The sequence below is a fragment of the Hippichthys cyanospilos genome, chromosome 9 (genome assembly GCF_059441005.1).
Source record: "Hippichthys cyanospilos isolate Australia breed blue-spotted pipefish chromosome 9, RoL_Hcya_1.0, whole genome shotgun sequence".
NCBI lineage: Eukaryota > Metazoa > Chordata > Actinopteri > Syngnathiformes > Syngnathidae > Hippichthys > Hippichthys cyanospilos.
In genome coordinates, this window is record NC_142377.1 from 6,062,914 (window position 1) to 6,076,017 (window position 13,104).

General features: G+C 42.0%; 1 protein-coding gene across 6 annotated transcripts in view; it reads left to right on the forward strand.

Annotated features, from left to right (window-relative positions):
• anks1ab (ankyrin repeat and sterile alpha motif domain containing 1Ab) overlaps window positions 1-13,104 on the forward strand; it is a 51,156-nt gene that overhangs the window by 13,039 nt on the left and 25,013 nt on the right. For 3 of the 6 annotated variants that reach the window (XM_088423454.1, XM_088423455.1, XM_088423456.1), the window contains exons 1-2: window positions 2,120-2,806; window positions 3,110-3,385. In XM_088423454.1, the coding sequence (XP_088279580.1) occupies window positions 2,774-2,806; window positions 3,110-3,385 (309 nt within the window). In that variant the 5' untranslated portion in view covers window positions 2,120-2,773. Of the gene's footprint in view, window positions 1-2,119; window positions 2,807-3,109; window positions 3,386-13,104 lie in introns of those variants that run through there. The other 3 variants (XM_088423453.1, XM_088423452.1, XM_088423457.1) reach the window with 2 other exon arrangements.

Sequence of the window (13,104 nt, forward strand, 5' to 3'; positions counted from 1 at the left end):
ATCAACGAGCTTCTTCTACCGTATAGCACGTGTAGTATATCATAACGTGTTTATTTTTAGGTTTGGAGTAGCCGAAGTAATACTTAATGCTATTAAGATCAAAGTCTCTCCAGATTGTGCGCGTCTTATTTTCTTTTTTTTTCTTTTCTTTTTTTTTTTTTTTTACATAAGATCCAACCTGCAAGCGTGTTCTCAAGCGAATAGCGTGACAGTGTGGACCGACACGACAGGAGTTTGACTCCTGCCTGTCATGCAACCCACTCCTGCAGTGAAAAAATACACAATCTAGCCAAATAGTTACAAATCGCTCCACCATTGTGTGTAATTATGTATGTAGTATGAATACACTAGTTAGACATTTTTTTTTTAAGTGAATCCTAATAATGAGGATAAATGGGTTTAGAAATGCAACCACTAACCTATACTACTGAAACACATATCATATTTTACGCACGACAAGGCGCACCTAAAAGCCTTAATTTTTTAAAAAAGCTGATGGTGCACCTTATAATCAGGTGCGCCTTATATATAGATCAATATTGAGATTGGGATTCGTAGATAGGGAATGAACTGATAAAATAAGCTTTACCTGTTTCTTTTGTGTGTTTACAGTTGAACATGTCATGGTCATGTCATGTGTGGTTGGGGTTTGTTGTTTTCTTTGGGTTTTGTTCATGTTCCTAAGTTCTAGTTTCAAGTTTTGTTTCCCCCTGCATCTCCTTTTGCTGTCGGTGTCTCATTAGTTTGATCTCGTCCACCTGCCTGTTTACCTGCCCTCCTTCTCATCCAATCAGCTTCCCCTGCCTTTCATCTCTCCCCCAGCTGTGTCGTGTCTTCTTGTTAAGTGTGTAGTCTATTTAAGTTCCCAGTTTGCATTCGCTTCTTGTCGGGTCATTGTTTATTTCCTGGTCCTTGACGTACGTCTCCCCCCCCGCTGTCTTGCCTCGCGTTCCCTTGTGTCCATCCTTCCCGTGCTGCCTCCCCGTTCCTTGTTGCCCCAGTAAGTTGAGTTTAGCTTTTTTGGTTGTACTTTGTATTTTTTGGTCCATTGCAACCCTGCTTTCCTTTGTTATTAAATATCCTCTTTTGAGCCTCATCCCAGTCTGTCCTGCATCCTTTTGGTTCCACCTTTCCCATGTCCCACACTGCACCTTATAGTGCGGAAAATACGGTACTTAAAATTAATATAATAAATTCCTGTTAAAAGTCTGGCTTAAAAAAATGTTTGTTTTAGAAAAATGACAGCTGCCATGTTTTTGTGTGTGTAACGCATTCTGAGATGTCATATTTGCTTGCCACCCACATTGCCAAGAAAATAAAAACCAGACTGTGCCAGACTGAAAAACGTATTGCAGCATTTAATGGTTGATATTTCTTGAAATATTTGCTTTGTGGACCACACCAACAACATCAAGCCAACAGATGACACCAGGGGTGAGCGAGCATCTGGAATCCAGTTAGCTCAAGAGCCAACTGGTAGCCAGCGCCTCTCGTCAATAACTCAGTGGAATACTTTCCATCTACCACAATTCAAGTTAATACATTCTTACAGCTCAACATGTATGCAAGTGATGGCATGAGAATGGTGGTATTTGACTGATACTGGACAGATAAGTGGCTTGTTGGTTCAGCTCTTTCAGGGAATGAGCCTACAGTCATTTTTCCCGATTTTGAAGCCTCATTTTGCATACTTGGCGATTTTTGGCAATCATTCAAACTTGGCAGGCTTGTTAACGACACTCTGTGGCGTGTCAAATTAAGAAGACGTAAATTTTCACTTTTATAGGTAGTCATGTCATTACTTTTTCCCTGCTTTTAAGGTGTATTCTTGCAGTCCCCATTTCGACACTCTACACATTTGTGCCGTTTGAGGATGAATGCCTTTGTTGCAGTTAACCCCATTGCATCACCTTAGAACATGGCAGTCAATGCAGTGTTTTTTTTTCTTTCATTTTTCGCTCTACCTGTAAAATGTCCTTTTTGCACATGCAAGATCAGAGCACCTCTGCATGAGCATCTCTAATCAGTTAGAGTGAGAGAGGGACAGGAGTGTGCGTTCATGTGAGAGAGAAAGCGAGCGAGTGAGGAAAGGGTAAGGCGAGGAGGGGTGATTACGTGGAGCAGCACCCCATACGGCAGCCCTGCAGTGCGATCTGGAAAAAAGGGGGCTTGGAGATCGGCTGCGCAGAGAGCGATCGAGACGAGGACTGGGAGGGTGTTCAAAAGCAAGGATGAGACCCAAGGTATAGAGACAGAGCGAGGGGAAGGAGGGGGGCATGATCTTTGCTTCCAGCCGTGGGGGAGGAAAGCAGCGGCTGTGGCGGCGGCGGGAGACTGAGGCAGGTCGGGAAAGCGACCGGGCGGGACGGCATGCCCTGTGAACAGTGAGGCGCTCGGTGTGCCCCCCTCAACCGCCATTCGAGCAGGGGTGGGCATGCAGCAAAGCGGTGAAGGAGCCAGGTGGGCTGCGGCGCTCTTCTTCTTCTTCTTCTTCTTCTCTTGCCCGTCAACGTGGCGAATGCTCCGGGGGACCAGCGGCGTCGTTTGAATGCCTCCCAGGACTCCCGACCTCCCCCTCGGGATTATGAATTGAGGAGTTGAGGAAGCGTCCCTTCCTGCAGGATTTTACAAATACACCCAACTACCTACTTAACCTCTGTGGCGCCCCCACAGCCCTCCCGAAAAATGATCACGTCAGAACCTCAAGTGTACTTTAAGAACGCTGCTACCTTGCTCGTACGAGCCGTGCCCTAGCTCTCAAAGCGCTTGACCAATGAAGCCATGGGACTCAGCCAGAGCTTTACAAGTATGTGGTGACCACCCACCCCCCCAACTTCGACTTTAGGGATAGAGTGTGTTGCTGTGTGCATACCGATGTTTTTGTGATGTCTTTGGAGCGGTTAGCCTCTCCCATGTTTACACCCACTCGTCTGCTTAGCGGGCCCAGTTCAGCCCAAATTTGTCAGACGGGTTCCCCGTTCTCCCTTCACTCTCACCTGACCGTAACCTGTTAGCCTACCCGGCGCCCCTTTCCCTCCTCCCGCGTTGTAGCGCACGGGGTGGGAGCCCCGTCGACCTTTCCCCCGAACACCCCGTTTCTTTTTTCCAGCCCCGGACCCTGCCTCCCTCAAGCCCGGCCTGGTGCTGCTGCACTCGGCTCTGCCCGCGCTGGCCGAGGATGATGTGGCAGTGCCATGTGTCGTCCTCCGAGTGCCGCTGCTACCGGCTCAACGGCTTCTCGCTGCTCAAGCGCTTCCCTCTCTCGGCAGATGGGGCGTGCGGCAAAGCCCTGGACCAGCCGGTGGGCGAGTGGCTGGAGCGAGCCGGGCTGCCGCAGTATGAGGGCAAGTTCCTGCTCAATGGCTTCGATGACCTGCGCTTCATGGTGAGTCACCTTGGCCGACCCGCGGCCTCTTGTCACCCTCTACCACCGCCCATCATCTACGTTGAGGGTGGGCAAAGTTTTGCCTTTGGGGGGGAAGCGTTTCATTCTTTGATGGACAGATAGCCCAGCCACTTGTAGATGAGATTTAAAAAAAAAAGGGTTAAAGTGTGCTGCAAAATAGTCTAATCATCATCAAAATTTGCATTACATATTAGTACTACCTTATTTGGAAAAATCATTTAATTAGAATGAATGAAGCAGCTGTTTAAAACATTGTAAAACATATTTAAAATTCTCTTATTTACAATAAATCTGACATTTAAGTGATTAAAAAGTAACAAGCATTAAATAGTATACATACATTAAATAGTATACGTAACATGGTTGGTTACTTTCAAAAGCTCAAACTACATAATGAAGTAAATGATTTTACATTCAATATATTTATGTTATGTTTCATAGTAGTGAAACTTTAGTCTGTTTAGAGAATTATTTATTTTACAATTTGTTATTGTTGCATCCCCAATAAATCAACAAACAAATTATATTATGAAATACATGAATAAAACAACTAAATTATGAAGTTATTTACATCAACTAAACACTATTTAATTAAATTAGAAAGCAGTTTTAGTGTGCGTAAAATTGTTAATTTCACAAAAGGTTGCTTTTACTGCCTACAGTACATTAAATAAGAAGTAAAATTATTTAACAAGAAATAATATTTCATAAATTGTATTTTATTAATGTACTAACTTTTTAAAACAATATAATCGTGTTTTTCATTTTCAAATGACCATTTATGACAAATAAATTAAGCAGTTATGTAGCAGAAATAAATTAAAAAAAATATTTCTATGTAAAGTCGTTTGTAGAGTTTGACTATATTACAGGGGTGTCAAACTAATTTTTATCATGAGCCACATTGTAGTTATAGTTTCTGTCAGAGGGCTGGTATCACTGTGAAGTAAAATAAATAAATAAATAAATAAATAAATAAATAAATGTGTTTGTAACACACTTACCCAGTTTTAAATCAGAGGCCAGCAAACCCCCCACCCAAATTTTTTTGAAAAGTTTTGTATTTTAACCATAAACCTGAGTCACATAAAATGATGTGGTGGCTCCGGATCTGGCCCCCTGCCCATGAGTTTGACACCCGTACACTACATTTTACAATTGCGGCTACGTTTCTTAAAATCTTATTTACAATATGTAAGTTAACCAGATTGACACATTTAGTACATATCTTTTAAGAAATACATCTCATATACTTGTGGTTCAACACCTGCACATTCACATACTCGACGATGTTTGTTTTTTTCAAGTTATTCCAAATGCATTTCGGTGGGCATCAAATGTATGCAAATATTAAAAACCGGTATTTTCAGGCTGGCCTGGTCGGCCAGGCCCAATAGAGGAATAGAGTGGGCCACGTGTGGCACGCAGGCCCCAGTTTTCCCACCAGTGACTGACCCCCTCCTGCTTACTCTTCACTTCTGTGCAATGCATGACCCAGCCATGATTGATGATGCCCCCCGCCCCCCTCAACACCTCCCCATCCTCCTCTTCCCAAACAGGCCCATAGGCCGCCATCATTGGCAAGACAAATGGCCATCAAATACCATTAACTTGTTCTTTGCCATTAGCAATTAGATGATCTCATTCCAGCATGCTCACAGCTAAAGTGAAGCTTTAATGCAGTGCAGCTTCTTCCAGATACACTCTGCGTGCTCCCATTATGACTGGTGTGAAAACCACCCGGCGAACTGTTTTACATTGTGAAAGAAAACATACTGTGAATTTCTTCTCACAGTTCAAAACAGTATCCAGCTCGATGACATGGTTTTTCAAGACTCAGAATCACCGCACATTTGACATGTTTTTAGGGGCATGTTTCGTTTCATTTACTGCTGGGCCATTTGTGAGTCCGGCTTTTGCGCATGTCAGTCATGTCAGGCGCATGTCGGTCCTCACCTTGCTGGCAAGTGTATGTGCAACAGCGGGCCGCTTACTTCCCAACAGTGCAAGCGCCCATAATTTAACATTACATCCAACATTACCCCGTAATCTGATATCAGAAGCTAGTGGTTAGCTCATGCTAATAAATACTCAATTTGCCCAGATAGCAGCTTTGCACATCTGTGTATATTCGCCTTTATTATGTGGATAATGCTTCATGAGAGGAAATGACTTTCAATTCAACCATCCATCCATTTTCTAGACTCGCTTATCCTCACAAGGGCTGCAGGCTTGCTGGCGCCTATCCCAGCTGGCTTCGGGCAGTAGGCAGGGGACACCCTGAACTGGTTGCCAGCCAATCGCAGAGCACACTGAAACGAACAATCATTCACGCACCCAATCACACCTTGGGACAAGTTAATATGTCCAGTATGAGCTGCCCTAGTTATTATCAAGAGGTTGTAGTTTGAGCTTATTGACTTCTTAATGTGTTTTAAGACCATTACAGTTGGAGAGTTTCAAAACTTTTGACAGGTACTGTGCAGAATGTAAAGGACTGTTATGTATCAGGAGAGCAAAAGTGCAGAATAGTTCATTCAAAGAGACTTATTCTGAAATCAAATTTGAGCTTAAGTTAAAAGCAAAACATTTCATTATGAGTGCTCGCTATAGTATCAGCAATTTGGCAGATCTGAACAATCCTTCAAACAATGAGGCCAAGTGCTTGCTTCAAGATACAACCAAAGCATATTTTCTTTTCATGAAATTCATTTAGATCAAGACACGATGCGAAATGACGTATAGGACTAATGAAAGTAGCGTCTGTAGTATTGGTGTTTGAATATTCTTTACCCTTTGCGAATAATTATTATTGTATCTTGGTTCAGAAAATCTTATTGTGTGTTTTATGATAAAATTTAGTATTGTAGTTCTTTGTATTATATTCCCCCTTTGTCGCCAAGACACACACATTAGAATGAGCAACACAATGCCCACCACATTGCCTGGGCCATTCTTTACATTCAAATGAATTTGGAATTTACTGCATATTTTTCAACTGATTATTTTAACCAAGTTTTTGTTGTAGTATTTGTTTTTTTAGGGGTGGGTGGCAGTAGTAAAGTAACATTTCCAATCAATCATGTAAAAGGGGAAAGACGAAAGACAAGTGTTTTAAATTCTGATTAGTCATGAAAGGAATTAAACTTGTAGATCAAGGCTAAACTGTTATGTAAAAGTAGGAAAAATGATGGATGGACTTCAATATTGCTCCCCCTGAAAATTATGAGCACACAAATTGGTGCATCTGTAAACTAAGGCCATTCTCTGCGCCTCCACCTTAATTACATATTAATCAGTAGATTTGACTGCAGCTCACTGGCCACAGCATGCCTAAAAGCATTATCGTGTTTTATTGGATTTTTTTGCTAAATTGCAGGAAAACGTGCCTTTGACGTAGTTCGCTCTCCGGGTCAAACGATGGCCGCCACGCCGTAAATAACGGCGCCCCGAGGGCCTCGGAGCGAGCGTTTGAGCTGCTGTTGGGTTACGTCACCTTGTCACGCCGGAGCTCTGCTAAGCGCGGGCATGGAGGGGAGCTGCTCTGTGACCTCTTTAACATACAAGCCATAGCGACTGTAGCATTAACCGGCACAACGCTGTTTTATCAAAGAAACTGGATGGATACAAAAAAAAAGAACAACTCAAAACCTACAATATTGCTCTTTTGTGTTGACCACTTATCTAGGTAGATTTCAAGAGGAACAACCGCAATCCCCCAAAAATAAATTAAATAAACAACGACATACAACCAGACCAGTCATGCTGAATCTGCTGTTTCCAGTTAGCTGTACCATACAGCCAAACTGCATCACACAGAATTACAAGAACAAGGAGAGGTTACGAGAACATAGCAAATCCATCTTTATTTTGCAAATGCTGCTCTACTACAAAGCCATCAAATGGGTTTGTTTGGGGCACTGTCTCACTAGCCCAATTTTAAAACCTAACAACAATCGGAGATTTTAAGATAGCTTGCATGTAACAAAGCAGATCATAAGAAGTGCTTTGATCCATGTATGCACTCTTGCCAGCCTATGAGGCACCATGAGGGACGATAATTCAGGATTGCCACTTACACTTAGAACTGAAATGCTCTCATACATATCGGTGAAATGTTTGGTGCTTATACACTCATAAAACATGTGCACGCATGGAACCAGCCAACCCAAGCTGCCACCCACTTCTCAGGTGACATAAAGACAGCTAACTAATAATAAATCAATTAAAAAACAACATATGCACATATGAAATCAGAATAATATGTAATATCCATTTAAATCCTTTTTCAAGTACCGTATTTTCCGCACTATAAGGTGCACCGGATAAGAAAGCGCACCCACAATTAGTGACATATTTTAAAACTTTTTCCATATGTAATGCGCACCGGATAATAAGGTGCACCCTCAATGAATGACATATTTTAAAACTTTTTCAATCACAATATAGTAATACTCAAAGTAATAATAACTCAAATAATACCTCTAAACTCTCAATAGCTTGATAACTCAATGTCAATATGACCAACCTTGTTCAACTGTAAACAGATAAAGCTTACTTTATCAGTTCATACCCCATCTAAGGCGCACCTGATTATACACACCTGATTATAAGGCGCACCATCAGCTTTTTTAAAAAAAAAAAAATAAGGCTTTTAGGTGCGCCATATAGTGTGGAAAATACGTTACTTGATCTGTGTGCATACACTGAAAAAATACTTGCCAACTGCTGGATTTGATGGTAAACATTTCCCATTATAAAACTTCACAGTACAAAATCTACCATTTGTCTTCAAATATTTATCAATGGAATTTAGGCATGCATGGCCTCTTGATACTTGTTAGAATTCAAGAACACACAATTTTAACTCCCTGAAAACCATATAAAACAAGACATTGACATTCACCAAATTGTGCTACATCGTTTCCATGAATTCGCTACAAAATTGCCAAGCTGTCTCACAGAGCAGAGAAAGGACAGGGAAATAGAAAATAGAATAGATTAGAAAACAAATAAGTAGCATAATCAATTTTAATAATATAATACATATCATTGTTCCTTTACAGTATGCATTAATTGACATCAATCCAAAAAAAAAAAGTTTACAAAAAGCCCATTAATCCCTCCCGTGCATGTTATGTGAATCAAAAAACAGATTTGCTTTTTTAAATAATCTAAATTCAATTTAAATGTTGACAACTACAAATTTGATAAAAGTGCTCTGGTGTTAGATTGGCTAAATCCATGAAGGATGAAAGATTTCCTGAACATAATGAGATGCAGACTACGGGTCATTAAGCATTCTGATGTTCATTTGTGTGTACCGCCTCATGTGTCTGCTGGACCTGACGCATCGGCGAGATAAATGAGGGGCTCAGCGAGGCAAACGAGGCGCGCAAAAAGAACGCCGATGCCACGCTTGTAAAAAAACGGCAAAGGTCAAACAAGTTGGGTGGACGGGTCGGATGTTTCCTCGCGTGTTCTTTAGCACATTTCCAAATTTTGTTCAAAGTCGTAAAGAAAAAGTCCTCCAATAGGGGGCAGCGCATTTCTGAACTTCTTCAAAACTTTGACATTTGTTTTTCGTTTCAATGGGATCTGCTGCCGTCATCATGTGAACACTGGAAAAATCCAGATATAAAATCTGTGTTTTATGTGACATTTAATAATTAAAAAAAATGTCAAACTGGCATTTTATTTTTATGAAATACAGTATACTGTATTGTTTCCTATTCTATTATAGTTACTATTTTCAACATTTTTAAATAACCCCACCCCACCTTTTTTTTTTTTTTATGGCTCACTTTGAGCCACAAAAGAAAACAACAGATTCAAATTCAACCGCTTGGGTTTGCAGATTGACGATTAAGCTCGAAGGCAGAGAAATTCCGAGGCTCATTTTGAGGGTTTGTGGCGGGTGAAGAGTCATGGCCGAGACGCCTGGCTCCGCATGAGAAGTTTCCCCCAGTGGCTAGGCCCGCGGAGCAGAGTGAGCACATGAGCGGTGAGGCCGCCCGTGACGACTGTGCCGAGAGGTAGCTTTTGAGGGATCATAAATTATGAACAGCTGTGTGCCCATTCTCATCATTTTTACACGACGATTAGCATTTTCCACTGGAAATGAGTCGCAAGTCATCAGTCCCTTCTCTGGGTCTTTTTTTTTGTTTGTTTTGTTTTTAAATTGTGTTTGTTAGCGTGCTAACATTTTGATGCCTTGATGTCCGGGCTAACGTGGCAAATCCTCCACAGAGAATAGTCGACGTGGTACATTCGTCTCGTGTCTTTTCAGCACATAAATATTGCATGCAACCATGCTGCTTTCAACAGAAAGCTCCATGTGGACATGAAGATGCTCAAGCCTTTTAGGGGTCCCAAGCAAAATTTTATTTGGTTTTTCAATGTTCAACAGGTGTCCCCAAATGCTTTTATAAGTTCCATAGCTTTTAAGTGCTCATCCGATTTGAGGTCTCGTTGCTTTTTTCCATGAAACAACTCAAGTTGGAAAACCCAATTTAGCTCGCAGGACTAGCTAGCATGGGGGTCGGATGACCTCTGCTCGCAATATCCAGTTTTCCTTGGAAAGTCTGTCATGAAAATGGTGTGCCAAAGTATATCCACCTCTTCTCCTCCTTCTGCCATTGTGAGTTGGAAAAACAAATCCCCTGGTTCAACTTCTCGTCATTTTGAGGGCAAACCACGTACTGTATATGTTTATTTCTATGTAGGGCTCGTTAGCTTGCCCAGAGGTTGTAGTTTCCTGAGATGACCCTCACCTCGCTGGTGCCGATCCCAGGCATCTTCGGACAGTAGATGGGAAGACCCTGGACTGGTTGCCAGCCAATCACAGGGCACACAAACAACCATTCACACTCACAATCCCGCCTATTTATCATATTTTTACAACATAGCTAGCCATACTCACGCTACGTTGCGCAACCCTGTTACACACATACTCAGAAAATGACAATGATTTTTTTTTCTTTCCTATTTACATAAGTGTGGCCTCTTGATCAGCAGTAATAGCAGCCTAAGCAAATAGTTTCTCCTCCTGAGAAAAAGCTACCATTAGCGCAGATCTGCAACCCTGTTAGCGGTGTGTCACAGTGGCAGACTGGTTAGCACATCTGCCAGCGTTCAGAGGTCCCCGGTTTAATTCCAGCTTGCTCCAGCCCTTCCTGTGTGGATTTTGCATGTTCTCCCCATGCTCGCGTAGGTCTTCCCCATTCTGCACTCCAGTCTCCTCCCACATTCCACAAACATGCAAATTTGGTATATTGGACACTCCAAACTACCCTTAGGCGTGATTGTGAGTGTGAATTGTCGTTGGTCTCGATGTGCCTTGCGAATGGCTGGTAACCAGATCGGTGTGTACACTGTTTACTGCCCACTGGCAAGCCCTCAACCCTTGTGAGGACAAAAGGATATATATTCAGTATACACATACCTAACTACCAAGCAAGCAACCAACCAAGACAGCTGACGAGACATGTTACTCATTTGAACTCTTTTGCACTAAATCAATATTAGAAGTTGATCTTCCCTGTTGTTTAACTTCCTCATCAAAAGGAAGACTATAAAATGGCTAAGCCAAACTAACTAGTTACTGCGTGACCGCCTGTGAGTGTGAACGTTTTGAGTATGAGAAGCTCCTCCGTGTCTGTTGGGGAAAGTAATAGCAGCATACCAGAAGAGAGTCGCCCAAGAAAATCCCTGCTTGTTTTTAGCAAATCCAAAGTCACCGGCGAGTGGTAAAGTCTCAAGATCAGTACAGAAGAACAAACAGAATGGAACAGAATGAAAAACCTTCAAAATGCAAGATGATTTCCGGCGTCTTTCGAGATAACGGATTAGCTTTTTTCACTGTCAATCATAGAGGGACTCATTTAGACAGATGATATATAGTGCAGAGGCCGGGCATCCAGGCCAGCCCACTGACCTCTTGACACCCAGAGACACACGTCGTCCAATGGGTGGAATAAAGCAAGCGTTTATCACTTCATCCAATGACCATCCTGTTTCATACAATGGAACAACCCACTTTACTCTTCGCCAACCAACTAGTAGACTCTCAATGTAATGTGCCTGGTAGCATGCGAATGAATAGGAAAGTTGTCAGTTATCTGTTATAAGTACAGTAGTTGATTCTGAACAAAAAAATGTCTAATGCATATTAAGTCAATGAAATGTAGACACAGCAGTACCGTTTTTACATACAAACAAGTATAAAGAGAGTAGGGTATAAATTTCAACAATTTCATTCAAATTTAATGAGATGCACACATGAATGAATTACGAATTCAAATAAAATAATCATTGGCCGATTATATCGCTCTCCTTCATTTACACACAACTGGCACCACTATTTCACAAAACAGCGCCAAAGCATTACTTTTATTTTTGACAGGCTTCCTCATAAAAGCAAACTGCAGTTTTCCAACTAAATACAAATATGCAGGCAACACCGTATTGCATTTTGATGTTCATGACACCTCTTTCATTTATTAAAAAAAATAAAAATAAAAAATTCTTTGAGTGCTCTTGAGAGGCCAGGGGCCCCAAGCACAAAGCGTAACACATGTCTGAGCGTCAGTGTGCCTGCGGAGCGCTCAAAAGAAAAAAAAGAAGAAATAAAAACAATTTGGCGTTCGGGTCAAGAGAGCGATACTAATTTAGCAAGCGCAAGCAGCGATATGGAGAAGCTTCACCACAGCTTCATCATCATCATCGTCGAGTCACCGTGGATCACGTCAAAAGTGGTGTGCGGCTCATTAGCTATGCAAGTACTCAAGCGTACATTTTCCCGTCACGTGACGTCAAAAACGACAAGCGAGAGCCTCCTGAGGCGCCGTGGAACCGGGGAGAATCTATTTCAGGCCCCTATTCTGGATTTATGGCTGACGACCTTTTATTAATCGGGCTGCAGTGGGGCTTTCAGACTGAGCCAGCGGCGTGGAGCAAAGACAGAACATTTTAACATTCTTGGCCGGGAACAATCAATATGCAGCAGTACGCACCGGGGAGGGGAAAAACGCTTAGATGCACAGTTTCCGAGCTCGCTCTTACAGCTACGTTCAAAATCACTTTGTATTCACTGTATACAGTAGTTGTCTGGTACAGGATAAAGTATCTGAAAGTGATCATTGGATATAAGTACGAATATCTTTACAAAATAAAATTGACGGAAGAAAGATACCTTGTAGAAAATTTCTTGAGTAGAAGTCTTGCAGTGTCTGACGTTTGATTTACTTAAGAATATTCTACTTACAAACTGTACAGCAGTGACATTCTCAACACTTTTTAAATACAATTCAATGGCTATTGCTCTGCTCCTTCTGGTGTGTGCGTCTTGGCACTTGGATACCTGTATCACACAGGCATACATATATGTCGTTTATGGAGACTTTCAGGGTTCTGCAGTAAACTGCAGTAATAGTTTCCCTCCAAAGAGGATAACAAATATATGCTGGTGAGTACTATTATATTATCCGTCTAAATGTGCTGCTCCACCATTTGTATCTAGAGCGTTTGAAAGGGAAAATGTGTATGGTTTATCAGGGAAAGCTGTATCAGCTTGTGTTAAAGCAAGCTAACAAAAGCTGTGGAAAATATTTTGTGCAGGCAGTCATACCCATGGTGCTCGGCCGGGCTCAGCCAGAAGCGGCAACGTGGGTCCCCCTTCCCATGGGCACACCACCTGT